Source organism: Chaetodon trifascialis, chromosome 15, assembly GCF_039877785.1.
Source record: "Chaetodon trifascialis isolate fChaTrf1 chromosome 15, fChaTrf1.hap1, whole genome shotgun sequence".
NCBI classification, from domain to species: domain Eukaryota; kingdom Metazoa; phylum Chordata; class Actinopteri; order Chaetodontiformes; family Chaetodontidae; genus Chaetodon; species Chaetodon trifascialis.
The window spans coordinates 22,673,542-22,701,535 of record NC_092070.1 but is presented as its reverse complement, the minus strand read 5'-3'; the positions used below and the strand labels follow the sequence as shown (position 1 = coordinate 22,701,535).

Here is a 27,994-nt window from a genome sequence, read left to right as displayed (position 1 = left end):
ACTGCAAACCTGCAGCATAGTCCCTCAGCTATCAGGTTTACTTAATTCCAAGACTCCTGGGTCTATTTCTGATCTCCTGTAAGATGATATGCTGCCCCGCCGTTCTGTCTCCTTCACTTCTGCCATCAGTTCATCCTTAACCATCCTCCCTCTCCCTCTCTTTATCCCCAATCCAAACTTGATGCTGTGGCTAAAGTTAGACTGGCGTGCGGGGGTATATAAGCCCCCGGGGATATACGTATAACGCGGCTTCACACTATCTTCTCCTTCTTGATCATCCAAACCTCCACTCATACGGTCTCAAGATGGTGAGTACCAGGGCTCCCACATGTCTGCACTCTGCTGGTGGAAACATCTACAGGGGAATTAAACCAACCCTACGGATTAACTCCACTTTTTTTGATGAGCAGGATGGATTTTTGCATAATTGCAGTCTTTGGTGATGCAGTTTTAAGGATGCTTGGGTGCTGATGTGGTGTAAAATTCTGGTTTTGCATAATGCACTTGCCAATGCATGCCCAACTCAAACATCTAAGGAGTGCACTGTGCAACGGTGCAGCGACTCGTTAACATGCCTTTTCAGTCTTTTCTCTAAGATCTATTTTTGTAGTTTTACCATTTGAGGCTTCTGCCAAGTATTCAGATCCGTTACCTGCACAGCACTCAGCCGCATCGCTGCACGCTTCCACCTAACTGACTTACTTGAAGGTTTCACTCCTGTGTTTGTCCTCCAGGCACCAAAGAAGGCCAAGAGGAGGCAGGCGGCAGGAGACAGCGGCTCCTCCAACGTGTTCTCCATGTTTGAGCAGAGCCAGATTCAGGAGTACAAAGAGGTGAGGTCCATCCCTGCAGGAGCCCCTTTTTTTTACTGTGTGAGCGTCACTGACGGCAGCATTAACATCAGTGTTTCCTCCGGTTGGATGAACCTCTGATTCTGAATCAACGCTGGTGTGATTTCAGTTACATTTCCAGGAGACGGTGACCAAAATTAGAGTTTGGTGCAGCTCTCGGATCCATTTTCACAGCAGTTGCTATTTCGCGTGCCCGCTCCCCTTCTCCCCTGATAATTTAATAAGCATGAGAATGTCATCAGGAGGCACTCTGAAGTTTCTCACACCATCTGAAGCGCTCCACATTTTGTTCACCTTTGACCTGCCCCACAGCTGTCACTCAGACAACTCCTTAAGGCTCTTGCTGACGGCTGCGAGGCCAAGAACAACAACCGGACCTCGATCGGCGTGTTTTCATGCAGAGCTGAGAATATTTTGCATAGAGAGAGAGCGTGAAAGTGAGGCGCGAAGGGTGTGTGTTGGAGCTCAGTGAGGTCAGGGATTGGATTTTATAAGGCTGGGCTGTCAAGAGATAGGCTAATGATGGTGTGTGTGTTTTCTTTGCGTTGTCAAGGGATATGTGCTGTGAATAGAGGAAACGTGACGCCTGCGATAGGCGATACAGGCTTCTGGAGTCTTGCTTAGGGACATGAAGATTAGGATGATCTTAGCACGCTGCGCCGAATGATGGAAAGATAGCAGTGGGGGGGGTGAGAGAGAGAGAGTGAGGAATAGGGAGGCAGGGGGAGAGGGTGATGAAAAAAGCCATTGGCTGAGTTCAAGTTCAAGTCCGAGTCCAAGGGGTTATCTTAAGTTTCATAGCCGTAGCTTGCACAGGGTGAGCAGATCAGACAGCTGTTCCCTAATGATACTTTCCCAGATTAACATGTAAGAAAAGACTCAGGACCACCTTAGGTGCCCCCACCACAGCCCCCACTCCCCACCCCAAGGCCATGACGGTCAGTTCTGACTCTTTGGGTGTTGCTTTTTTATTTTTTGCTCTACATCCCCAAAGATACTCGCCAGATACTCCACACAGCTCGCATGGCTTCTCCTCATCGTCACGCTCCGTCCAAGTATCAAACCTCTGCCTCTCTTCCTGTCAGGCTTTCACAATCATTGACCAGAACAGAGACGGTATCATCAGCAAAGATGACCTGAGGGACGTGCTGGCTTCAATGGGTGAGTGGCGTTGGGATAAATGAACGGCGGGAAAGCACGTGTGACTTTGTGCTTCACGGTGTCTTTCACTGATCTGTTCAGGCCAGCTGAATGTGAAGAATGAGGAGCTGGAGGCCATGATCAAGGAGGCCAGCGGCCCCATCAACTTCACCGTCTTCCTCACCATGTTCGGAGAGAAGCTGAAGGGTGGGCATCTCGTCTTCATCGGCTGTCGCTCACGAAATGTTTGACATTGCTTACATCATACTGAGGCCGAAGGACGTTCAGTCGTCAGCGGTGGAGAGTGCATCGACTCCAGTCTGTGCTCTACATTTCAGAGGGAGGATGCACTTTTCACTCCACTGTCCTCTGCCAGTGAATAACATATGAGACTTTCACTCATAATAGAGTATTTTTATTTTTAATGCACAGTTTTGCTGCTTTTACTTAAGTTGTGCTTCTTCCACCACTGTCAGTCATTGTGAAGGTGTAGCTAAACTCTCCCTCCGCCCTCCCAGGTGCTGATCCCGAGGACGTTATTCTGAGCGCCTTCAAGGTCCTGGACCCCGAGGGTACCGGAAGCATCAAGAAGGAATTGTGAGGACTCCTCTTTTTAATTTGAACCACATCTTTGTCTGAATAGGATGAATTAAAATTTGGTAACACTCATCTGTCTGTTCGCCCCCTCCAGCCTTGAGGAGCTGCTGACCACTCAGTGCGACAGGTTCTCCAAGGACGAGGTAAAATCAGCGTCCCGGTCGAGGAAAACTATGTTTGACTCAATGTGTCCTTAAGATGGTGCATCCCCTGCCATGCTGAATTCCCACCCTCACTGTTTCCCTCAGATTAAGAACATGTGGGCCGCCTTCCCCCCAGATGTTGCTGGCAACGTGGACTACAAGAACATCTGCTACGTCATCACACACGGAGAGGAGAAGGAGGAGTAAAGAGGAAGCTAGAAGACAAGAAAGACAACAATCCCTTTGCTATTCTGCCTTCCCTGTCCTGCTCTTTCCTCCTCTTCCTCCCCGCTCACCCTGTGTAAACCCATGCGCTCAGCCACTCATGCTCAAACCAAAGACTTGTCACGCTGACATGAGAGTGCCGACGCTCATGGGATGTCTATGTTTGCTTATGGGGAATAGGGGTGATTTTCAATAAAATTATCCTGTAACATCATTTCCATCCACAAGCTTTTCTCATAAACCTTTTCTTTCCTCGCAACCATCTTCCATCTTCTCACCTCCGTACATCTGCCTGCCCTCACCTCCCTCAGCCAATGAGGCGTGCGAATGAAACGTGTCCCTCTGCTTCCCTCAGCACCTGAGGAGAATACAGGTTTACTACGGGGAGGGGGCGCACAGCACGAGGACCTCATTCCAAATTCTGAAGACGTCCTCTTGGGTGGAATAGGTGAGAGAGGGGAGACCACTTGCAGGTTAGAGAGGAAAAAGTTGCCTCCTTAAAGTGACGACAACTTCTTCCCATGAAAAATAAAAAAAAGGCTGATGGAGAGGAGAGAAAGGGCCGAAAGAAAACATTCAAATCTTCGATTTCTTTCCCTCCGCTCCCTCCTGCTTCCTGTGAATCATCTTTTTTCTGAGCTGTTTCAACCTCAGTGACCAGACTCATCCTCAGCTTTTCCTCTGTAACGAATAAAAGGGACAAACTGTGAATAAAATCTCTTTCCTTTTGTACAATAGTGTCTCTGTTCAGTTGGCTCTGTGGGACAGGGTTCGAGGGAGGAAACAGGTGGTGAAACGATTAGCAAAATCCCTCCAAATAGGCAGCTAGTGACATCTAGTGGAGCTTCTTTACAACTGCAGGTACAAACAGGAGCCTGCAGGTGAGTCTCATCCTCTCAGATCAGCGTAAACTTTATAGCAGCTGACTAAAAATTAATGCTTATTTCTATTTTTAACGCTTATTGGTTATTTCTATTTAGCTTCCAAAATCACTAGAGACAAGAAAGACAAAGAAAAAAAACAAGGATGATTTAATATATTATGGTTTATTACTCATCACAAATGTCATTATCATCAATTAAATACATCAGCTGAAGATCTGAAGGAATGAATTCAATTAGCTATGATTTTATTTCACTTTCGCCAGAGAGAGAGAGTGACATGTAAACTTAAAAACACAAAAGATGTAACGGCCATGGGGAGAAAACCAGCTGAGACTTCAAATGCTTGCATCAGTGGGGTCATTCCCAGTGAAATGTGATCAAGAACGACGTGTTCAGGATCAATGCTGAAATGCACAAAGGACCTGCAGTAACGGTTTCGTCCTCCGTCCTCAGTATTGCAGAGGTAAGCGCTGATTCCACAGCGGGATATCACCAGGTAGAGAGAGATTAGTTTGATCTTCACGACACCTTTAGCCCACTGAACAGAGAAATTACATTGTCACCGAGACATGAGCCGCGAGGACGTATTGCTCGTAAATTACTGTAGTCCACAGGCCTGAAAGTGTGCTCAGAAAAAGACCGACCGAAGCACAGATTTCATTTTCCACGGCACCGATCTGATGGTCGTGACCGGCGCCGCACACTGTCAACAGTCATGACGGAGGATGGTTTGCATAGATGTGTTCAGTTTCTCCTCAGTAACACTAATCTGTGCCTATAAATGGCGTCAAAACAGAGGAGGGAGGGAGTGTGTGATCGTTATTTATTTAAATGACAGCCACGTAAAGACCTGAAATAAGTGAAAAACAATGAATATGAGGACACGTTGGCTACGATTACACGAGAGTCCCTCTAATCCTTAACTACAAAAACAGTACAGTTAAAGAGCATCTATGTTTTTTTTGCCATCAAATGGTTTTTACACTAACTACCTGGCACTATTCATCATATACTGATGGGGTTCAGTGCAGTTTAATGTATGCATAAATATTTTACAGTACAGAACACTGAGTGTAAATAGGTTAGGGAGTTAGTCCATAAGTCATTATGAATGTTACAACACAACTTGGTGAGACAGACACACTTAAGATCTCCAATTAAAGAACTACTCCCAAAACGTCTGTCTGAGTCACTCATCTCACCGTTTGTTCTGTCGGAGGGCCAGTTTTCCACTCGAGTCTGTTTAATACTGCACTTCAGTAAACCGTGAACCTAGAGTTGACCGAACCAACGATGACGGTAAACTTAAATAATAGCAAAAGACATGCATCAAGTTTGTTGTGTCAAAGCAGAGGACTTAGCGTGCAAAGGAGAAAAATAAAGAAATTCAAAATAAACACTTAAATGATCCCTCTGCAACAACACCGGGTGTAGTCAGCCATCGTTCCAGTCAACCAGGAGTCTCTTACTCACATAGAAAAATAGTCAGATCCAAAATAATAATAATAATAATTCATAATATACTATATTTGATTAAATTAACCACTTTGTACATAAATACATCAGAGCCCGAAGGTCAAAGATCAGAGGTTAATGCTACATTGGCACACCTGGCACCTCCAGTCAAGTGGCTTCCTATAGGTCCTGAAGGCACAGGTTTCAGAGCATGAAACTGGCCGCCGAGACGCCTTTTCTACGTTACTACACTATTGGAGTGGTCTACTTCAGTGGTGCTTTGTGACAAAATCACAAGTGCAAAAATCATCCTTCATTCTCTTAAGATGCTTGAAATCACATTCTAACGGGCTAACGAACCGCAGCGCTCACCCAGGCTGAAATTTGGCTAAGTTAAACACACAAGTAGGATTTTGTTCATCGAAAGCAAAACAGCTAATTTCACAGAGGGACATTTGGTCTGCAGGGCTCGTGCGCGGTCACTGCTGGGTTTGTCACACGACCCGTTCATCACGCCGTGCCCGTTTTCTGCAAAAATCCACCTCACATGCAAACAATTTTAACCAAGGCCTGAACGCAGCAAAGAGCTCCCAGTGTGTCAAACACACAGACGAACCGCGAGCCAGCAGCCGCCGCCGCACGGCGTCCGGTCGCATCTCTAACCTTCTCCCTCTCTTCATCTGTGGACGTCCCTCCATCGTCCTCGTGAGATTAATTCCACTGACAGAGGAGTTTGGAGAGAAGCGCACGTGATTCAATGATGGTTTGACTGAAGAGAAAAAACAAAGCAGGCGGACTGAAAACAGGGAGACACTGAACAGCAACACATTTCACTACACTACTAAGGCACACACTCACTCACTACGTTTAACATGACAATAAATACATCCTCAACAACATTACGAGCCTTCAGCGCCTGCGTTTGAGATGACGTTTTCTTTTTGCTCCAGGCGTCCAGACAACCTGTCCGCAGATGAGAGCTGACAGGGTCCTATGCACTGTAGGTAGACTTCATATTTACATACTCTATGGCACCATCACCACTTCTGCAGTTCAACAATCCCTTGAGGCGATGCTTCTCTGACCGCTGCCGTCAGTCGGATTAAAACAATTAAAAAAAGCCAAAGAAAATTGAAAACTAAAAGAGAAAACGACTGCGACGTTCTGAAAAACGATTCAGACTCGCAGTCCGTGCTCCAGTTGAAAAAGGAAATTTGTCCCGTCTTACTAAAACTCGGTGAAAAAGAAAGCATTGAGCGAGGGGCAAAAAGCCCCCCGAGGTGCTATTAAAACCAAGATCCAGTTTTCTCCACCGTAGTCGTGGGACTACAGAAAGTCTTTGACACAATGTGTTACACAGAAAGCCATCCCATCTTTTTTTATAAACCACTGTTTCTGGGGGTCTTTTGTTCCCCTGACCTCTTTTTTTTGTCCGGCGTCCCTGTCCTGGAATGACAGGGTGACAAACTAGGCCGAATCTCTCGCTGCCGTAGCTCCGTTTTTGTCCTCGGCTTCTCCTCCCCCTTTGTCCTTTTTCTTCCCCCCTTTCTTCTTCTCCTTTTCTAGCCTCTCTTTCTCCTTCTTGAGCCTCTCTTTTTCGGCCTTTTCCTTGTCTTTCTTTTCCTTCAGCTTTTTCTTCTCGTCTTCCTTTTCCTTCTTCTTGTCTTCTTTGCTCTTCTTCTTCTTCTTTCCCTCTTCCTCTCCCTTCGCTGCATCAGCTGCCGGCGCCGGTTCTTTTTTGGACTCTGGACATGGGGGCAGAGGCGCATTGTTTGCAGTAGGAGAGGGGATGGTGGGAGTGATCTGCTCGGAGACAATCTTAGGGGAGGGGGCTAGAGTGCTGGGTGGTGGTGCTGTGCTTTGTGCTGGGGCCGAGGCAGCGGGCTGGCCCTGTGCTGAGGGGCCTTCTGAGGCCTGAGCAGACCCACGTGATGAGGCAGGTGCACCCCCAACCAAGGGACTCTGAATGTGGGGTGCGGGTGCCCTCTGACCTGCCCCTGGAGGAATGGGCGGTTTAAGGTTGGACCCCCGTCCCAGGCTTGATGACGCGGGTGGGGACTGAGGCGGCCAGCCCTCCATTCCTGACGGCCCTGAGAAGGAGCCCTTCTTGGTTTGAGAGTGGAAAGGAGCCTTGGACTTGCGGAAACCAGGGAGTGAGAGGAGGCTGGAAGAGGCCCTGAGGGGTCCTGGGGGAGGGATTGGGCTTCCCAGGAAGGAGAAGCTGCCACCGGAGCTGATGGCGGCAGCACGCCGTTTGTACTCAAAGATGGCCCTCGTGCCGTGGAGGCGGCGGCCTGGCTGGTGCGTCAGCTCCCCCCTGGACTCCCTCCACTTCCTCACCTGGATGCTGCACTCCCTCTCTATGAGCGCCTCCGTCACCGGGAGCATGACAATCTGGACGACACATCAGACAAGGACGAGACAGACAGAGGAAGTGAAGACAACTCGCCTGGGCACTACAGGACAAAGTGACTCATAACTCGTGTCGCTGAGTAAAAACAGAAGCAGGTTTTCTTGGTGAACGCGGTCTATGAAGCCAAGAGAAAGACACCCACCTCCTGTACCAACACGTCCTCTCTTAGAGTGTCAGGTGAGATGTTCCGGAGACGCTCCATGGTTTCATACATGCCCTGTAATTCTCGAAGTTTATCAACAGAGCCGAGCATCTGCTTCAGGAGCACCAGGCCCACACGAAACACTATCTTCACCCCTGCAGCCAGAGACTGAAGTCAGGTTCCTGTCCAACTACAGAGCTCAACTAAAACTGAATTCTTGAAACTGCTGCACCCTTTCTAATCAAACAAGTCTAAAACTTTACAGCAGAAAAAGAACTGATCCAAAGTTTTCTTGGATCAGAATTCGTATAACTCACCGTGTGGATTTGAACTTTACCTTCACAGAAGAACATGTCCCAGACACGCAGCACGCAGACCCACGGCAGAGTGCGCGAGAAGATGCACATGAACCACTCCGTCATGTAGAGAATCGGGTCGATCTTGAACTTCTTCAGGTGACGGTACGCCATCGGACATGTGCGCCGTAACAGGGAGAAGAAGATCTCGCCGTCCAGCTGGATCGCTTCCTGAAAGGCAGAAACGATGAGTCAGAGAAGGAAACTGCAATGAAGGTCTGACATAAACAGACACGAGCGCGTTCATTCACTCACCAGTCCAGCGCTGTAGTAGCCGGGAAGGTACTTCTCGCATATCTGGACGAGGCACCAAAAGGCTTGCTGGGAAACAGAACCAAGTCGTCACGGTTAAGCTCGGCAATCAACTACACATGAGGCTGAAGTGTTATTGGAAAGTCAATTCCCATTTTTGTTTCCTGCCTCTTTTTGGGGGGAAAACAGAACAATGTTCACATTATTCATGAACTACATCTTCTCCCTCTTCCTTCTTCCTGTATTTGCTGTGTGTAAACGATGGCGAGGCTGCCAGAACAGTTGCATTGAATCTTTGACGCCGCACGTTGTTTGTTGCTACCAGACCTCAACTACAGCAGCTGTCCTAGTGTCATAAAAAAAAAAAAAGACACCCTCTGCTACCGAGCATCACGATATAACACCCACACACACCCATCAGCCTACACCCTTTTATACAGGGGACTGAATGAACTCGGGTTTCTCTGAACACAGATTAGGAAGTCGACCTCGGCGTTCTCCGAGCGATGCATCTGTAACTTGATCCCCGTCTGTATCGCACACGTATCAAACTCGTCATTTCCAGCCAAGTGAAACTCTCTACCCGACTGGCTCTGCCCTCACCTCAGCGGGCATATGCATGAGCAGCACTGCAGCCACTGGCGCCTGGGCCTGGCAGTAGCCCTCATCAGGCCGGTAGATGGTGTAGGCCTTCAGGATGCGGTACAGATCCTGTTGCCTGCAGGAACAAACAAAATTATCCAGCAGCCAAATACAATAACAAACATGTTTGACCTGAAAGCAACAATCTTGACACGACGTCTGCATCATCCACTGTATCTTTTATCAATTTCCTCATTTTGAACATCCTCTATTGGTATCATTTTCTGTACGATGTTGCTGGTCTTTTGTGTTTAGATAAAATCTGAGGACTGCAGTCAGTCTTTTCAACCATGTGTTTTCTCTGATGTGAAGCAGACTGAGGGTGTGTGCTTGTTTTGTTACCCGTGGCCACCACGAGCAGCAAACATCTCATGGAAGGGGAACTGTCTGTGGAGGTCCTTCTCTATAATGTCCAGCCATTTCGCTTCTCCCTGCTCTCTCTCCAGCTCCTGCAGTTAAAAAACAGATTCAAGTTTTAGAAAAATTCTCGGTAACTCATGGAGTCTGTTTCCAAATCAGCCGACAGCGTGGATCAGCCTGCAAAGGCCTGTGCAAAACCACAGTTGTGAGTTTCCCCTCAGACAACACAAAGCACACTGCTGGGACCCAGGCCCAGCTGAGGCCAGACCCCCCTGCAGCGTGGACTCTGAGGCAGCCCTGACAGCCAGGATTACCGGTCCTGATAAGAGGCTTACAGCCTGCAAGGTCTTTAGCACCCCTGGAGCTGAAACTGCCCCACTCAGACACAACTTCTCATTACGACGGTCCTCACTTTGAGCAGGTTACTCCATCGAAACACTGAAGCTTCTTCACTGTTCTCAAATATTTTCAACTCAGCCACAACCAACTCCAGAGACAGACGGGAGCATTAAGAATTATGGGTAGTTGAGATTTAGAAATTAACAGTTGGAGATGTCTGTGAAGAGAAGTCCACCTCCTGAAGATCGTTGTAGCTGCAAGGAAGAATAACACCAAATACCCCCCCCCCCCCCCCCCCCCCAGCTATGGCCGTTCTAATAACAAAGCTGAAGCAGCTCGACGTCCTCTCGGATCCAGACTCTTCACTTATGTCTTCAAATCTATATATATCTATTTTTGCCATTGAAATTTGCATGTTGTGATTTTCCCTGATCTATTCTGTACACATGACATCTACAGCATGTCTGTCCATCCTGGGAGAGGGACCCCTCCTCTGCCGCTCCCCCTGAATATTCTGCCTTTTCTACTACTACGACTACTACTTCTACCAATAGTAACAACAATAATAAACATTTGTTCCATGCAGTAAATGCAGCTCAAAGTGCTTTAACAAAGAAAAAAAAGTGCTTCACATAGAATGATCAGAAAAACAGGAATAAAGTAATGATGGAAAATAAAACACACTTGACAATAACAGTAAAAATAGCTAAAAATATCCGAATCTAGAGTCTAAAGAGGGCGTTGCATGTTGGAAAGATCGTAAAGGCTCTCGAGGAGAATTGTGGTTTGTGATTGTGAGTGATATAAATAAAACTGCCGTCACTTACTTCCTTTGACTGCAGGGAGACAGAGTGACAGACGCTGGACGATGTGGGAATGTTACGCTCAGGAATGGGTTTTTTATGTTTTTTTATCATTCTTCCTCTTTTCTCCTCTTTGCCTTAAATACCTCCTGAATCTGTGTGTGATGAACAGCACGAGAGCATCTCTTCATCCTTCAACATCCTAGACCTCATGTTTTTTCTTGTTATACCCTGAAGCCTCTCTGTTAAATGTAAAAACGTTATTAAAAACGAAGTTAAAAAAAAAAAAAAAAAGACAATATGGTCACAGTGATACCTCAAATTTCCCAGGGTTGGCTTCTAGGAGCTCTTGGCTGTTGGACAGCATCTGCCACGCTTTGGACCTGAGAGAAGATGGGATCCCCTTCCTGCAGCGCAACTTAACCTGTAACAGACGCGCAGTGTGTTAGCCCTGGCACAACGTCAAGCACACCCAGTCAAAGCATAGCTAACACACATCTGACTGGCCGTACCTTCTGGAAGCGATGTTTGATCCACTTATCCCAGTTGTGGAACATGTCGAGCCATTTTATCTCCCTCTGTCGGGCGACTTCAACTCGAACATCCTTTTCGCTGTAACAGTAATGCAAAACCCATCATTGACAAAACCTCTGAAAGCTGCACTCGGATGCGTTTAGAGACTTTTAACTCTAATCTAACAGCACAAATGAATGACCTCACTTCTCTTTGACATTCATTTGCATAACATTACGCTGATTCTCTCAGATACAGAGCATCCTTGACATTGACCAGACTGCACTGCCACAACCAATGGGAAATCAATAACATTTTAATTATTCAACAGTGGAAGAGGAATTAGCTTGTCAGAAAAATAGAAGCAAATCTGACAAAAAAAAAAGAGAGGAAGAGAGCAGATGGGTGTGAGAGGTGATACCGCAGAGACACACAGTCAGTACATACTGAGTCACAGAAACGCTCGCAGCATTATCTGAGTCAGAGCAAAGGGAGATAAAGGATGGACGGATATGTTCAGAGCAGCAGAGAAGGCGAGGACGACAGGAAAGAGAGGGCGAGACCGAGAAGAGCAGACGGTCTCTTTGAGGCAAATGGACGTCAGGATGAATGAGATGTTCGGGGAAGGACAAGCAGCTGATTGAAAAGAAGATAGAAGTGACATTTAAGTGTGTAAACCAATCCTCTGGCCAGAATCTAATGATGTCTCAAATGCAAATAGTGGAACCTCAGTGTAAAAAAAAAGAGAAGTGTCTTATTTTCCCCTCCTGCCAACAACCACGCTGAATGTGTCTCTGACCTCAGAATGTCTTAGTCCTGTCTGTTAGACAAAATGCAATCACACCGTGGAAATCGTACATATTGTCTCACAATATTTGCACAGTGGCACAGAGTGTGAGTAATTACTTAATGTCCTAATACGTACCTGTTTTCACTGTACTGATTACCACCCAGGAAGCCATATTTATCAGTGCGTCTGACAGCCAGGCCATTGATCTCTGAGTCTGAGCCCACAGAGCTGCCATCCTCTCCGAGCCCAGACAGAGACTCCAGCGTGCCCGACATCAGGCTGGCTGACTCCAGGTAGCTGAGGGTGTCGGGGGCCGGCCGGGGGTTGGGGTTGGGCAGCTGGACAGCAGAGGCTGGCTCGTGGATCAGTGGGACAGTGGGACTGGGGTGCTCCGCTCTGGTGGGGGTGCTGGGCAGTTCTGCTTTCCTTACTTCACTGGGAGTGTCGGGCTTTGGGGAGAGAGGAGGAGGCTGACTTGGAGGGTTTTGTGCTTCTTGAAGGAGCTGAGGTTTCTCCTCTTCAGCTGCTGATGCTGCCGCATCGGTGGACTCTGGAGGAGCAGACGTGGGATTGGAAGTTGCAGCGGCTTGGGGCTGGCCTGCTGAAAACTGATCATCATACATGACAGGATTTGGATTGTGGGTGACGTGCACATTAGGGTAGAGATTAGGTCCAGAGTTCAGCTCAGGAGATGGGGACGCCGGTGCAGCTTCACTCTGAGCAGCTGGCTCACTTGACAGTGGTGGGGTCTCTGTTTCGGAACTCAGGAGTCCGGCAGCCGCTGGGTCACCGCTCATTGTCTCCTGCTTAATAGCATGAGCTCCAGTCTCTGCTTCTTTCTCTACTGAATCCTCTCCCTGTGGAGCAGGCTCATGTACCTGTAATGTGAGTGGGGTCTCAGCAGTGTGTTTGAGAGGACTCGAGGGCGAGTGGAGAGTCAAGGGTGAGCCCCCAGACTGCGCTGCAGGCGAGTATCCAGTCAGAGCTTTATCATTGTAGAGGGAAGACTTGGGCATGGGCATCTCCCTGGCAGGCTCTGGAGCAGGGATGCTGGGAGCAGGGGGCGCTGATGAGGACGGAGGGATGGTTGGAGCTGTGTGAGGATCACCCAGTGCAGGTGGTGATGGGGAAAGGGTGGAGAGCTCAGCCATGGTTCCACTCTGATCTCTCCTTTACAAATGCAGAGAGATGGATAGAGATGAGATTCATATAGCCAAACAGCAGCATTCAGCTCAAGAATAACTGTTAAATAAGACCTGCAGCTGTTTGGAGCATAAACAGTTTCTTCAACATGTGGACAGAAAAGCACATCTTCTGAGTGACAAACCGTCAACTTCAAAGGTAAACGCTTCTCATTCCCAAGTATCTATGGTAAACAGACTTTAAGCCATTTTCTATGAAGCACAAGCACAGCGTTCCTCTTCTAAAAATTACAGAGAAGTGGACCAAAGAAGCAGCCAAATAAGTGAACTACATCTTGAAATCATGGAAGTTCTTGGGAGACAGTGTGCACACATAAACAGCCATATGCATTTTTATAACCCCAAACCACTTTCAGCCTTACTTGATTTTACTTGTAACTTCAGACATGACATTTTGATGCACTGTTTTTCTTTACAACAATCAATGTTGCAAAATATACTTCTTCTATTACAACACAGAAGCTTCTACCATACAGTACAATGACTGCATATATGCGAAATTCACCGAGAAAAGTACACAGAATCAGTCCTAAGCAGACACCACACGAGAAATATTAAAAATAAACACACTAGCTATAGTGTGCCACAATCTGACTTCATCAGTGGCTTAAAACATGGATATAAAACAGGCGTGTTGACAGAGTAGCATGAAAGTTTTCTCTGCAGATGAACCAATGCACACTGGCACGTAAAGTTATAAACAAAGCGCCCACGACAACCACACAGATCCAGTACTTTGCTGACGAGGCGGGTTAATATTTGTAGTGGTGGTTCCAAACCGCTACCGGTTACATGCTAGCAGCTAATAACATCAGCCACTTTGTTGCCATATCCTCTCTAGAGGCCTTTCTCGAAGCGACTCAACTTCCCGATTCAGCACACAAGAGCAACGGTTTACTAATAGCTAATAGTCAACACCCTCCCTGGCTGCCAGGCCCTGGCCGAACAGCGTCCACGGCCTTGTCCACTTCGCTGCCCCGGTCAACTACAACTTCAACTGCGCTGCTCAACTCACCCACGACCGGCGTGTCACTGTGATCCGTCCGCCTGGATAGCCAGGGGGTTCCTATCCGCACGTCTCCCCGCCACAGCTCCGGTTCCGCAACTTCCTCCGTAAAACGAAAACACGAAAAAGCGAGACCGGGGAAGGAACCGCTGGACTGGGTGATGACTTGGAAGAGCAAACGTCCTGGAATCAGCGAGCTAGCTAGCTAGCTATATCACCAGCTAGCTACGTTAGCTTATTTTAGCCTAATGTAACTGTTAGCAGTTGCTAGCGCCGATAGTGTTCTGTTTCTGTTAGCTTAGCCAGCTAGCTGAATGTTTCGGTTGCATCGGTTAGACATGCAGACATGCTGCGGCCATTCTCACCAAATTCAAGCAACCCTCTAAGTAACAGTTTTCATTCTGAAACGAAAAGGACTTTTCTTTGTTTAATTTATCCAAGCACGGCAGCACGGGCACATCCTACACCCGCAGCCTGCATTTCCTACTGTCAGATGCGTGCGGGTTCTCGTCAGTGCTGTCGGGGGCACGCACGCACTCACATAGGAGACACCCTTTCCACAGCAGAAATCCTGCTTTACACTAACAATGCATTATACATTACACATTACACATCCATGCTTCTTAACATTATTTTTCCTTTCTAATTTTACCACAACCGCACACATCCATTATAGTGTCTCTAGAAGGCCTAACCAAAGACCAAGCACCCTGAAGATCCTTTTTTAATGAAGTAACAGAGAAGTTTCAAAGAAAGAAGGTACGTTTATTCACCACCCTAAATAATAAAACATATAATAATAAAAACGCTGGAATATTAGTAACTTCGATGTTTTTCATGTATTGTGTGCTTTAGTTGTACCACTAGATGGCGCAATCTTCTTTAATTACAAATGTTTTATAGCCCCTGGGTTGTAGTGATCTCACCAACATAAATCTGCTAAACACAAGTACACACATTCACGTTCACCTCAATATATTCCTTTATTGTCACATAAAACCATATCCAGTACAACCACTGCACAGCAACAGGGCGCCAGCTCCAAGATCCAGGGTTGTGACAGAAGAATTGACCTAAGACATGTTTTGATGGTGGGGGAAACCAGAGCCCCTGGTGAAAACCCATGCAACCAATGTAGAGACCAAGCAAACTCCACACCCTGGCCCAGTCAGGAATAGCTCCCAACATCTTCTATTTGTATATATGATAAGCAGTATTCACCAATTTTACGCTGTGAGTCTGTTTGACAAATAGTACATTTGTTTTGTTTTGTTTGGGGAAGAGCGTAAGAGGCTTTGTTTGGGGAGCTTTCTATTTCATACTTGCAGGCATGTCAATGTTGTGAGGATTGCCATGGAAAACCACAGCAATGGAGACACCCAGGCACACTGGAAAGTTGTCAAGCTATTCTGTAAGGGAACTCCCTCATACCAAGTCTTAGTCATACCAATAACCTCCAGCTGGCTGTAAGAGGGTCTGAAGACAAGTTTCCACAGGAGGTCAGAGAGGGGCAGCACTTCACACTGTGGGTAAACAAAGTCCACCGTCTCCATGGAAATCCAGCGGTGATGACCTCCCACTAACCACGTGTGTCGAGTAACCATGTAGAGGGTGCATGTGCACGCTGAAACAACATCAGCGGTCTAAGATAATGAGTCAGGTCTCACGACTGAACAAGCTTACATAATGACGTACACTGCACATCATAAGAAAAAGTCTCCCTTTAATGTCAATCCAAAGGCAATGTCATAACAACCAAGACCATTGAGAATATATTAAAAAAATCTTTACATTTACAAAAATTTAACTATACACATTTTGAAAAAAACTTTCTTAAAAATTATGCAATACATTGATATATGATCAGTGTCCGTATTCTGTACATGTAGTAAATGCCTGTAAGTTGTGTTTACATTTGTCATAACTGACAAGGCTGCAAATGTTTAACGTCTCAACAGAAGGCACGAGCCGTAGGCGGTTGGACCAACCTAATGCCAACGAACGGAATCCAGTAATTCTCTGTTAACGTGTGTGCATCATCGGAACAAATGCTCTTTCTTTATACAAGCACTGGACTCACATGTTACCCAAAAATGACCATGAAGTTAAATTTTTTCCATCACCGTAACTACGATTTGCTTTTATTTGATAGATATTGTCACCTAATGGCAGGTTACTCCTTCACAGGTATACCTGGAGCCCTGCATGTCTAGCAGCTTCTGATGTGTGTTGCAGTAGTTGAGGTCACATTAAGCGTCTTTGGGGTTCTGCAGAGGGAAAGTGCTGATCCATTTCTGCGTGCGGGTTCGACACTGATCCCAGTCGTACAGAGGGCGGTACTGAAAGTGGCGCAGGGCTTTGTCTGTGCGGATGGTGAAGGAGGTGCAGGCCACGGCGAGGGTGTAACGGTTCAGCAACGGAGTGAAGTTGTACACGGGGCTCAGAATCCAGCGGAGCATGTCATTGAACCAGGCCAGGAACCAGAGCAGCAGCGGGGGTAAGCGGACCTTTCGGAAGTTAAACGCGGAGAAAAGCACCAAGTTGAAATCCTCGTAGTTCTGGTAGGGCGAGTCGTCGTAGCAGTAGAAAGCTTCGCCTCCCACGGTCTGCGGGCGCTCTCTCAGGGCTTGGGCCGCAAGTACGTGCATCCAGGCCACGTTGCCTACAAACACAAACAAGCAGGTGAATACCAGAACAAAGGAGGGACGAGGCACTCAAAACATTACTTGGCACAAGTACAGCAGTAAAACGCACCGGAGGGCCAAAAGAAAACGTCATTCGTGAGGAATGACTCTGTTGTCAAGTCAAACCAACACTATGCTGACAATGTTTTATGTCATTAACCAGATAAATAATCACCGCTGTAACTGGTGGTTACACTGTGTGCTACTACAACACTTGGGTGAATGTGCTTTGTTGCTTCATGCCTCTGACCACAGTCCGCTGACATCATCCGTAACGTCAGCTGAACGCAGGCTACAGTTTAGAAAGGAGACAGTCTTTTGTAATAATAACTTGTATCCTGAACAGGTTAAAGCTGCAGCTCCAGAGTTTAAAGGGATCCTCCAGCTCTGTGACATCTGCATCTGTGAGGGGTCATCACATCTGGTGGAGACTTGTTTTATGATGCGCTGATGCTGCACGCGTGGTATCATTAGCACCATGAATTCTAGATCAGAGCGTCCCTGGGGTTTATATTTATCACACTGCAGCGTCTGTCCATCACTGGATGTTACAGATCTTGTGCTTTTCACCCACTGAACTGCAGCAGTTGAGGAGTCAGCATCAGACATTCAGCGCTGTAAAATCTACCGATTACAAAGGCAGTTCCTCTGAAATGGAGGAACTGCTTTTGCATGACAACTGCACTTCTGCTTTTAGACCTGACGTGAACACAAGTCCTCCTGCTTGGCTTTCATCTGGTTCTCTTTCGCAGTTTGGTTTACTCTTACTCTGTGCTTTCAGAGTTAAAAATAGAGCAGAGGTTATTTAGGATTCTCAGGCTAAATAAGGGAACTGTGACGAGTCCTTAAATTGGTGGTTATGACTCACTAAAACAGTAATTTTACCTGCATAGACCCGTCCATGTTCGGCGTTTTCGGGAATACCCGTGATGACCACGCCTCCCCTTTCTACAGCCTGCTTATAGAAATCTTTGATGAGCTCGTGCCCCTCGCCATAGATCCCCGTCGGCCTCAGAGAGCACGTGTGCAAACACTGTCCGCCCTCCACCTGGACAGGAGACAAAAGCAGGATTCGGTGTTAGCAATCAGACAGGAGGCACACATTTACTCAGAGGGGTCAAAGGGCAGCTTTCTGTGGCACTGCAGCCAGGCCGCGGGGGATGATCTCCAATCTTGTGGCAAAGTTGCACAAGATATTCCCTCATCATGTTTTTCCAAGCTGGAATCCAACCACGCACACACCGTCCCAAAACCTCCACAGCTTTCTCAACCCTCCTCCCCCCAAAAATGTGTTTTTCTTCTGGATGCCACCGTTTTATGTTTGAGCTTCAGTGAAAGTTCATCTGCGTTCATTAAGAATCCATTGTTAACGTGCAGGCTAAGAGTGTTTTTAACGTCAGCGTGGACACCAATCCTGGTCTAATATTCAACCTCCACCCACTGACTGTGAAACAGGAGACATCTTGTGTCCAGCAGTTAAACCTTGGGAATGAAAACAATCACACATTTACAGATGGTGGAGTTTTAAATGAGGCAGGAGGAGTAGACGCTATTTTCAGGATTTTAACAAACTAAGTGAACTTTTTTGTTGTGGATAAAACATATCAGGCCCGAATTATTATTCAAAGCAAAGCATTGTTTCTACATCCCAAAACAAGCCTGGAGGGGATCTCTGAGGTAACACTTTACAGTCTGATCAGCATTACAGCGCTCTGTTGGATTCAGGATTAAAACACATACCTGAATGTCAACGAACGTCGTTTCTATTCTGCATCTGCAGCTTTTATGAATTGCGTCATGCAAGAATAGCATCATTATGGTTTTATGATTCTTATTCCAACACTGCTGTTTACTTTAACAGGCTTCTCAGTGAGTCTGTAAACTGCACTCCACAATTAAAATGTGCTTTAATAAACCTCCTCGCTGTGATTTGGTAACCACTCTTCTCAACGTGAAAGCTCACTGTGCAAATGACAGCTTGCAGAATCGCTTACAGTGAATAACCAGTGTGAAAAACAAAGTACCTTGATGCCGTTTGCTTCAAGCACCATTTGCTCTGCCTTGGCCTTGCTCCTGGGGTAGGCCATAGCGTGTTTCACATGGTAAGGTGTGTCTTCATTGCCCCTACAGAGAAGGAGACAAACAGTCAGACGAGCACTCAGGAGAGACTCGGCAGTGTTTGCTCGACCTTGCCACATGTATGAGAGGAATGTGTTCAAACGGGGCCAAATGGAAAACTGTAGCTCAGAGAGGGAGAGGACGCATAGACGGTTAAAAAGCAAAAGATTAAACCAAAGAGACTGCCGTGAATCCCTGCATTCTTCTGCAGCTTTCATCCCCACTTGTTCGCATTTGAAGCCGAGACGGTTTTTCCAATAAGAGCATGCAAAGGTTCATTTTTACAACGTGAATCAACCTCTGAGCGCAGACTGAACGCCAAGCATCGCTCTGAGCTGAAGGCATGTTTGTGCAAGCACATCTGGAAGACTGGAATGACTCCTGCTCCTGGCAGGTGGACGCTCAAGTCTGCACAATGTTTTTATCTTTTGGCCTTTAAGGTCCATTTATACCTGCAGTAAAACGATCACATGACGGTTTATGCACATTGTAATCCAATTACTAATAATGGTGGATATTTTGATTTGCCATCTTTCAAGCTGTGGTTCACTGCGGTGGAAAACATTAACTCATACTATGGGAAAATCTCTGGAAAATGTCTGAATGGCTTCATTGCAGAGAAGAAGACTTCCATCAAATCTTTTTCCTTTAAGCTTTTACAGGATTTATGGACCCTTGGTGTTGACTGTTTTTCAGGTTGGTGTCATGAAGTGTTTTAAGGACTGAACGTGTTAAAGACTGAGCACGCGTGCTTTGATTTGTGACCTGCTCACATGTTTTCTGACAGCACAGTGACGTAAGGCAAGAATACAGAAATACAGGAGACCTACAAGCATCTGGGGATTATATGAAATTTAAAAAAACACTAACATTTGAGATGAATACTGACATGTTGTACAAGAAAAGCTGAGGAGGCGCTCCAGGTTATCAGGAACCCTGATGACCCTGATGTTTTATCTTTCGTCTTTTACTGCCTGTGTGCTGACTCTTTTCTGCTGTTATCAATCTGTCAAGGTCGAACACAAAAATGCACGCTGTGAGGGGGTTGACATCTGCAGCAAAACAACTGGCACCGCACAGGAAGCTCTGCAGGATCTTTACAGCTCTATATGAAGCACAATCCATCCTGCCTGACGTCCCTCACACCAGCAGCTTCGGTCCCAGTCAGACGTCCACTGGCTGAAACCAGCAGACACTGCACGCACCTCCACAGCAGGAACAGCTGGTTTACATCAAGTTTTAACTTACTGTTTTTTATCTTTTTCTGTGAGTGTTGTGCTTATATCCCTGATGTTTTACGTGTTCAATGTGAACATGTGCAGTTATTGAACCAGCAAACAGACAAAACAGACTTTAAAATTGGATTTTTAGATCGTATAACTTCGCATAATAAAGGTGTACATGTACGAGCAGACGGACTTCAAAAGCTGGTTTCTCCACACATCTCATGCCAACCTAAACACAATCACAGTGCCACACCATTCCATGCAAGCATTACTGAATAAATAGCGTGTGGAGTGTGTCACGGAGCTCTGACTCACACCACCCTGTCTGTCACCTCTGTTTTAGATCGTAGCACAACTGTTTGTCTTGCCATTTCCGTGCATCCTTGTACCAAAATATCCCACCGCTGCTCGGGAAAGAACACGCTCTCCTGAACGATGCAGACGTCCCCGGAGGCGAGGCGAGGCGAGCGTTTGTGATTTTTAAAATCTTACACATTCATGTTTAATTAAAAATATCCACTCGCACGTGAGTGTTACATAACAAAGCTTACTCATGCTCGGTGACGGCAGCAGGCCTACGTTTACATAATGTCACGATAATTGGTGGAATGACTGTGTGAGGTAAAGCTGTAGACATGATGCAAAGCAGCAGTCATGTCAGTGTGACAGAGTCTGAATGTCAACAATGTCTCCTATTCAAAAGCTTTCCACGTCCCCCTGATAAGACCACCAGGTACTGCATCTCCACCCGCTCATATCTCCTCTGCACAGGCCTGGTGTTTTCCACGACGGTGCACTGAACAGAGGGAAAGAGGAATAGATACAAGATAGTGACCTCAGTCACGTAACTGAAAGAGCCGAGGCATTTCTCAGAAAGGGCGGGTAAGCCTGGGCTCAGTGAGGAAAACACTTGGTTTGGACACTCAGTCAGCACAACAGAGTAAACAGAATCACATTTTCTGAGCTTCACCTGACAAAGTGTTCCCCGCTGATGTTGGGGCCGATCACTTCCATGCTGCTGGTGTAGATCAGGGACTGGATGCCACGCTCCACGCAGGCATTGATCACATTCTCCGTTCCTGAGAGGAGAGAAAACAATGTGGTTTAAGAGACGGAGAATGCTGCTGTTGGACAGATCAGACCCAATTCTACTGGGTAACACAAGTTTCTCAATCCTCCAAAGCCGCACGGCTGCTTTTGACACGGTTGGATTTCTTCAGCGTGTCCGCAGAGTTGAGACAGACAAACAGGACGTTTGAAACGCCTGAATTTAAGAGTCAAAATGAGAGAAAGATGCTGTGACATAAAGCAAAAAGGACGAAAGCCTTCAAATTGCAATGTGACGCTTAAGGGGAGGATAAACAGGAAATTCCCTCCAAAGAGGCATGAGACCCATATGTGTCCTGTTTAGCAGAGGAAGAAAACATGTTTGTCGGAATCCTGGGCTCTTATTTCATCGCAGAGTGGACGTGCAGTGGAAAGAAATATGGCCAAAGGGGAGGAAGTAAGCCCACTTATTGTCATTTCTAATATCTGAAATGCCTTTCCACTTTCAGTTCCAGACTTTCAGGCTTTAAGTAGCCTGAAGTTAAACTTTGGGTCACAGAGAGGATAAGAGGACAGAAGTTAGATCTGGTCCAGTCTGGCAGACGATGAAAAGACGTCCTGATGGCAGCGCGCTGGGATCTGCTTCAGGAATGATAATTCACGCTTTCAGCTGCTATCTTAACCATGCAGAAAACAGATGATGCCTCAGATTTCGAGAGCTTCAAACAGACAGAGACAAACATCCACACCTGTGCAGACAACCTGGATGAAAACGCCTGATTATACAAGCACAAAACAGCATCAATGTGGTAACAGTGGCCTGACTTACTACAAGAATCTTCCTCTAAAAGAGGAAGGAAACTGAGATGGCAGAAACGAGATAAAAGATAAGAAGATGAAGAGTCTGCAGCCATGCTATGCTCTGCGCGCAGTGCTTAAAGCTAAATGTTAGCATCAGCATGCTACCACGCTCATGTTAAGCAGGTTTTCTGCTGACCGCGTCCATCGTCTCACCTCAGCCTGCTAATGCTAACACTTGCTGAAGATCTGAGGCTGCACGTGGGCTCAGAGGGGGATCAAATCTCTGGTATGCGCTCAAGCTGCAGGCCAGAAAACACAAAGCTTTGAACGTCATCAGTAAGATAAATTTTGACTGGAAACCAGCGTTTAAATACTCGTACACACAGTTACTGTCACGCACCTGCGATTCTCACTAATTCTAGGAAGAGGAGTGAGATTTCACCTCTGAGACTGAAGAAGAGGAAGCTAATAATGAAAGCATGAAAACCCCTTGAGACCAACACGGGGAGATAAAACCAAATGCTTGTAATATTTCCCAGCTAGAGGAATCTGGACTGGTCCTCCCTCTTTAACCCTGCAGAGGTTTGAGGACAGTAGATGCACAGAAACATTTAATTTACGCTCTGACACTTCAAAAACACGACTGACATTAACAACCAGATGGATTCCAGACAGATATAAACGAGTTATTCAATCAAGCAGCTGTAAGAGGTCTGCTGCTGCGTTAGGACTGAGCTCACAGCTGACTCAACTCACAAATGACAAAAGTGTCTTTTGTCCTTTTTCTGAATGACTGCAGACTATCCCAGGCCGGTCTGACCTTAGCCTCACCACAAGCCATGAACACAAACCCAGACAGACCCTGAATATACAGAGACACTGTCCTCAGTCATCATGAGCTTATCTTTCATTCACATCAGTTAAATGCACATTTTCAATTCCAGGCAGCTCTCAATAAGACAAAAACAGCCCAAACAGCTTCAGTATTTCCTGGACAATGTTTTAGATTTTTCCTTTTGTCAACAAATCCCATGAATATACTAAAGCTAACAATGACCTGATCCCACTACGCCTGCACAGCCTGATGTATTACTCCTCTGTGCCATATTTATTTTCCATTTGTCTGGCATCCAGACATTATTCCGGCCAGCTCACACAGAGTTGACTGTATTTAGTCAGCGACAGTGAATGGCAGAACTATTAGGGAGGGAAATTTAGTGGCTCACATCTGAGATAACGCCAGTCCTCATACTTTGGGCTGCAGCTGTTTATGTGTTTCTCATCATTTCTGTTATTCTTTCTTTTTTGGTGCGTCTGTAATTCTTGTCAGGCTGAAAAAAAAAGTCTCTCAAAAACATTTACACAATCATGTGACGCAGAGTCAGCAGTGAAACCTTAACAGGGTTAAGCCGTTAAGAGCAGGAGGACAAACCAGCAATACATTCAGTCTTTAGACGGTAACTGGGGGGCTGTGGCTCAGAGGGTCGGTGGGTCGATCCCCAGCCTCAGCAGTCTACAAGTTGAAGAATCCTCGGGAGAGATACTGAACCCCAGATTGCCATCGGTGTGTGTGTGTGTGTGTGTGTGTGTGTGTGTGTGTGTGTGTGTGTGTGTGTGTGTGTGTGTGTGTGTGTGTATGGTTAAAAGCTTGTAATGTGCAGGTGGCCGAGCCGTCCTATGAATGAATGTGTGTGAAAGACTTTAATTTACACTCAAAATAACACACGAGCTGAAAACTGGCCTTTAATCCAGCTTTGAGTATTGAGGAGAAACCAGCATCATTCAAGCAAAGCCACCATTTTCTTTTTTTTTTTTTTAAACCAAGGGCGAACACGGGTCCTTGAACATCAGCCAAAACAGGAGAAGGAGTGGGTTTCCTCTGTTTTGCGGTTTCCCACAGCAAAACATTCATAAAACTGAGTCACCCATTGATGTTTCCCTCCCGTCCCTTTTCCATGGTATGATTTGGATCGGCACTCCCTGGAAGTCTAACCTGTGACGTTGACGGAGTAGATGAGGTCCTCCGGAACTCTGTGCCAAACGTCCACCAGGCTGGCCGTGTGGATGACGAGGTCGACGCCGCGGGAGGCCTTCAGCACGCTGCTGTAGTCTGTGATGTCGCCCTGGATGACCACCACCTTCGTCTGCTCTGAGAGAGGCAGAAGCGGGAAGACTCGAGTTAAAACCATGTGCGATTCTGAACAGGTCTGTTGTCTTAAGAGCGTTGCAAAAGGTATGCGAGAACGTGATAAATGAGGAGGAGGAGGAGGAGAACTGACTCACTTTGTTTTCCAAAACATGACAAAATTTGGGATTCATCCGATGTTTGACAATGCAAACAGACAAAAGCTTGTGTTTATCACCCTCGTTTATGAAGCTCTTGCCCCTGTGGTTTATCTAAGCTGCCATGAACTCTCCTTGAAACGCTGACAGATAAGAGAGAAGCCAGAGTCCTGCGGCCCACATGGAAAAGGACTTTGAACACTGGAGTTGAGATACTGCCGCAGTTCAGTCACTCCTTCTGGAGTTTGCATCCCCATCTGTAATTTCACTAATTACACAGACGTTTAATTAAAGGCGCTGCCACTAACTCAAATCAGCTTCAGCGCCAAGCAGATGAAACCACACACACACAAGTCAACATCTCATTTTCCTCAGCCTCTGAGGCCTACAATGGGAGCCACTGTGAAAGATCTCTCAGGGGCCCCAAACTGCCCGGCATCAACAGCAGGCCTCGGTCCGGTCAGACAATAAATGATGAAAGCTAAACAAAGCTGTTTCCGCTGTGGGATAGAGGGTCATTTGTGGTTGAGCACGTTCCTGACACCGATGAGGGAAAAGCTTAGTGTTGTTGAAAGCAACTTACTGTATTTAATGTAACTCAAAACCCTGCTTGGGGTCAGAAGTCCTGGGTCCACTCTAAACACAACCCACCTAAATCCTGTTCTCAAATTATATGGTGACAGGTTACATCTTTATCCTGGCGCAGGATGCGCAGGGAAGTTGGAAATCCTGGATGCACCGCTGTCAACTCTGCAGATTGACCCAGTGACCACGCAGCATGTGAGGGAAATAAATGTGACGCTATGATGCTGCTTTTTCCGTGTGGAAACAGAGTTCAGATGTGTATCACAGTAAAGCAAAAGCTTTTTTATCCAAAGGAGACATTCTGCAATTACACCTGATACAGGACCACCAGAGGGGGGACCCTGAACATAACACTGAGGAAAACATTGACGTTACGCCACAAACATGCGCGGAGCAAAGTTTCAAAAAGCCCCTCGGCTATCAGGGACTATTCATGTTTATAAAAGCTGGACGATCTTTCAGGAATTTTCACATTTCTTCATGCAGAAATCCGACGTTGATGAGGTGAATCAGTCATAAAGGCTGGAAGGATATCGTAGCAGGAGGAACCATGGTAGATCACACCAATGCCGAATTTAAGAAAGACTCATGTGGACTTAGAAACTGCCCAGTTCTTGTCTTAAAACAGTGTCTGTCTGTCTTTGTCGATATGATGAAGCATTAAATGAGCAGAAAACGACACGAGCGCGGTGGCGAACGGCCAGCGTCTGCTCGTCTTACCTGTGCTGAGTTCACTTAAACTTGGGTCTGGATGCTTGTCAAACACACGGATCTCCGCCAGCTTGTCCTCCTTCTCCAACAAAATCCTCAGCAGGTGCTTGCCGAGAAAACCGGAACCTCCGGTGACGAAATAAACGAGACCCCGCTGGTTTTCAGTCATTGTGTGGTAATGTGGTGCGGCTGAGTCTGCTGAACTCACGGTCACGAACCCGCCAGCTGTCCCGAGGAACACTGAACGCTGCACCGCAGCGGCGGGCATTAAGTAGGGCAGGCCCTTTTTTTTTTTTTTTTTTTTTTTTTTTTGTAAATCTTTATTGATACAGCTGGAGTAGGAGCAGGATAGATAGATAGATAGATAGATAGATAGATAGATAGATAGATAGATAGATAGATAGATAGATAGATAGATAGATAGATAGATAGATAGATAGTAGTAATGTGTACAGGTATGTTAAAAGTATGATAAAATAAACAGCATAGTATTGTGATATATGCAGTATGTCAAATAGAACAGAGCAGTATAAATATATACTAAGGTTAATTTAAAGTTCAGTTGTGAAGAGTGACCTGAGGTGGTAGGGGTGGGAGTGTGAGGAGTCCCTGATGATGTTTCTGATGGGACATGCAGTGTTTAGGTGCAATGCCCTGAATGGTGGGGAGAGAAGTCCCACTGATTTTCTCCACTGTCCTCACCGCTCTCCTCATATTCTTCCAGTCAGCAGCACTGCAGCCTCCACACCACACCGAGAGGCAGCTGGTCAGGATGCTCTCTGTAGTGCTTTTGTAGAAAGTAGTGAGGATGGATGGGGGAAGGTGGGCTCTCCGCGTCCTGTGCAGGAAGTGCAGGCGTTGCCCTTTTGACCACCAGTGACGCGGTGTTCACAATTCAATTCAATTCTATTCAATTTTATTTGTATAGCGCCAAATCACAACAGAAGTTGTCTCAGGACACTTTCCATATAGAGCTGGTACAGACCAAGCTCTTTTATCTACAAAGAAACCAACAATTTCTTCCTCACCTTCACAGACCAGGTGAGGTCGTCAGTGATGTGCACCCCCAGGAACTTGGTGCTGCTGACCACCTCCACAGCCGTGTTGTTGAGGAGAAGTGGAGCATGGCTGGGCTGGTGCTTCCTGAAGTTAACAATGAGCTCTTTTGTTTTATCCACATTCAGGTTATTGTCATTGCACCAGTCCATCAGCTGCTAGCGTGAAGATGCTTGAAAATAAGACCCAGGTTGCCTGCAGGCTTTTTCAAAATGGGTCCAACTGGATGTTTTACAACCTGTCAACGCAAAGGAAGTTTTTGTTAAACACTCCAAATTAGAAAGTGCTACCAGCAAAGACGTTCATGGCCCCCAGCAGAGAAACATACATTGTGATGAAAGGTAGGTTTTTGTGAACTTGTGATAATAATAAATGTGTATGTGTTGACTGATTAACTGTTTATTAATGCATGAAGTTGGTGTGCACTTGAAACTGTATTTGCAGTGGTGATGCAGCTGACTCCACGCCAACTGACCAAGCATAATAAACAAAGTACAGCATTTGAATGCAGCACCATTTTATTTTTTGTCAGTTCATGCATAGCTGTCAGTGATTGGGTGCTGATTTTCACTTTGCACCCTCAAAATACTTCATTTGATTCATGTTAGAACTGGGTTTTGGAAGAATAAATGTGTGCACTAGTGGGAATAGTAGAGCCTGACATAAACCCATACTTAATGGGTTACTTCTGGTCCTTGAACTGCAGCCAAGTTCACTGTCAAGGCCAGTCCACAGTCATTTAGAGGCCATATAACAAGCAAACGGGTGAAAGGTCTTTCCTTGCTCTTACTGTGTCATTGATGAGATAATTACGATTCCATAACTCCATTAAAACCACTGATAATTTTGCCCGTTTTTCATAAAGTGCTGGACATCTGAAAACTTTCTCCAGCTAAATGAAATATGTCCAAAACAAAAACATCTTTGTTTATTAGACTGAGAGTCTACGGCCATGCTCACATCAGCACACTAACACCCTCACAATGACAATGCTAGCATGTTCAGCAGATGTAATATTTACCATGTTAATGCAGTGTGTTAGCATGCTAACATTTATAAATAGGTGCTTAACACAAAGTACAGCTGAGGCTGATGGGAACATGATTGGGTTTGCAGATATTTGGTCATAAAATAAAGCAAAAGAGGAAGAGATATTTTGACCTGATGGTGGCGCTCGATGAGAGGTGAGAGGATCTTAACTGCTCATCCTGTGGGGAACATGAATGGTAATACAGAATTTCATGGCAAACCCACGAAACCCATGGATTGACATCCATCGAGAGGCATCAAGGGGGAAGTTTGTCAGACTTTAACTTTCACTTTCTGAAGTTCAAATTTACATTCAATCAAAACACACTTCTTCTGGAACA

General features: G+C 46.2%; 3 protein-coding genes across 3 annotated transcripts; 1 reads left to right on the top strand and 2 right to left on the bottom strand.

Annotated features, from left to right (window-relative positions):
• Positions 1-239: 239 nt before the first annotated feature.
• Positions 240-3,255, top strand: mylpfa (myosin light chain, phosphorylatable, fast skeletal muscle a). Its single transcript, XM_070980728.1, has 7 exons — positions 240-308; positions 735-833; positions 1,937-2,012; positions 2,094-2,198; positions 2,510-2,588; positions 2,683-2,731; positions 2,837-3,255. Exons 1-7 carry the CDS (start codon positions 306-308, stop codon positions 2,936-2,938), a joined length of 513 nt encoding a protein of 170 aa, XP_070836829.1. The 5' UTR covers positions 240-305; the 3' UTR covers positions 2,939-3,255.
• A 731-nt stretch (positions 3,256-3,986) lies between these two features.
• Positions 3,987-14,631, bottom strand: tbc1d10b (TBC1 domain family, member 10b). The gene is made up of 10 exons (XM_070980763.1): positions 14,123-14,631; positions 12,041-13,075; positions 11,115-11,214; positions 10,919-11,026; positions 9,443-9,549; positions 9,062-9,176; positions 8,462-8,527; positions 8,188-8,377; positions 7,851-8,005; positions 3,987-7,689 (listed from the first exon to the last, which is right to left on the bottom strand). The coding sequence occupies exons 2-10, from the start codon at positions 13,054-13,056 to the stop codon at positions 6,763-6,765; spliced, it is 2,784 nt and encodes a 927-aa protein (XP_070836864.1). The 5' UTR covers positions 13,057-13,075; positions 14,123-14,631; the 3' UTR covers positions 3,987-6,762.
• A 1,188-nt stretch (positions 14,632-15,819) lies between these two features.
• hsd3b7 (hydroxy-delta-5-steroid dehydrogenase, 3 beta- and steroid delta-isomerase) lies at positions 15,820-25,831 on the bottom strand. Its single transcript, XM_070980764.1, has 6 exons — positions 25,578-25,831; positions 23,983-24,138; positions 21,112-21,220; positions 18,822-18,921; positions 17,683-17,845; positions 15,820-16,775 (listed from the first exon to the last, which is right to left on the bottom strand). Exons 1-6 carry the CDS (start codon positions 25,735-25,737, stop codon positions 16,363-16,365), a joined length of 1,101 nt encoding a protein of 366 aa, XP_070836865.1. The 5' UTR covers positions 25,738-25,831; the 3' UTR covers positions 15,820-16,362.
• Between the last annotated feature and the right edge of the window lie 2,163 nt (positions 25,832-27,994).

What these genes read in the sequence shown, in the direction of transcription:
- mylpfa (XM_070980728.1), top strand. An exon ending in GGACGTGCTGGCTTCAATGG is followed by an intron (nt 2,013 to 2,093) that starts GTGAGTGGCGTT and finishes TGATCTGTTCAG; the next exon opens with GCCAGCTGAATGTGAAGAAT. An exon ending in GTTCGGAGAGAAGCTGAAGG is followed by an intron (nt 2,199 to 2,509) that starts GTGGGCATCTCG and finishes CCGCCCTCCCAG; the next exon opens with GTGCTGATCCCGAGGACGTT.
- tbc1d10b (XM_070980763.1), bottom strand. Translation starts at nt 13,056, where the DNA reads ATGGCTGAGCTCTCCACCCTTTCCCCATCACCACCTGCACTGGGTGAT. An exon ending in AATCAGTACAGTGAAAACAG is followed by an intron (nt 11,215 to 12,040) that starts GTACGTATTAGG and finishes TTACTGTTACAG; the next exon opens with CGAAAAGGATGTTCGAGTTG. An exon ending in GCTGCTCGTGGTGGCCACGG is followed by an intron (nt 9,177 to 9,442) that starts GTAACAAAACAA and finishes TTGTTCCTGCAG; the next exon opens with GCAACAGGATCTGTACCGCA.
- hsd3b7 (XM_070980764.1), bottom strand. Translation starts at nt 25,737, where the DNA reads ATGACTGAAAACCAGCGGGGTCTCGTTTATTTCGTCACCGGAGGTTCC. An exon ending in AGCGGGGAACACTTTGTCAG is followed by an intron (nt 18,922 to 21,111) that starts GTGAAGCTCAGA and finishes CCTTCTCTGTAG; the next exon opens with GGGCAATGAAGACACACCTT. An exon ending in TTGAAGCAAACGGCATCAAG is followed by an intron (nt 17,846 to 18,821) that starts GTACTTTGTTTT and finishes TCTCCTGTCCAG; the next exon opens with GTGGAGGGCGGACAGTGTTT.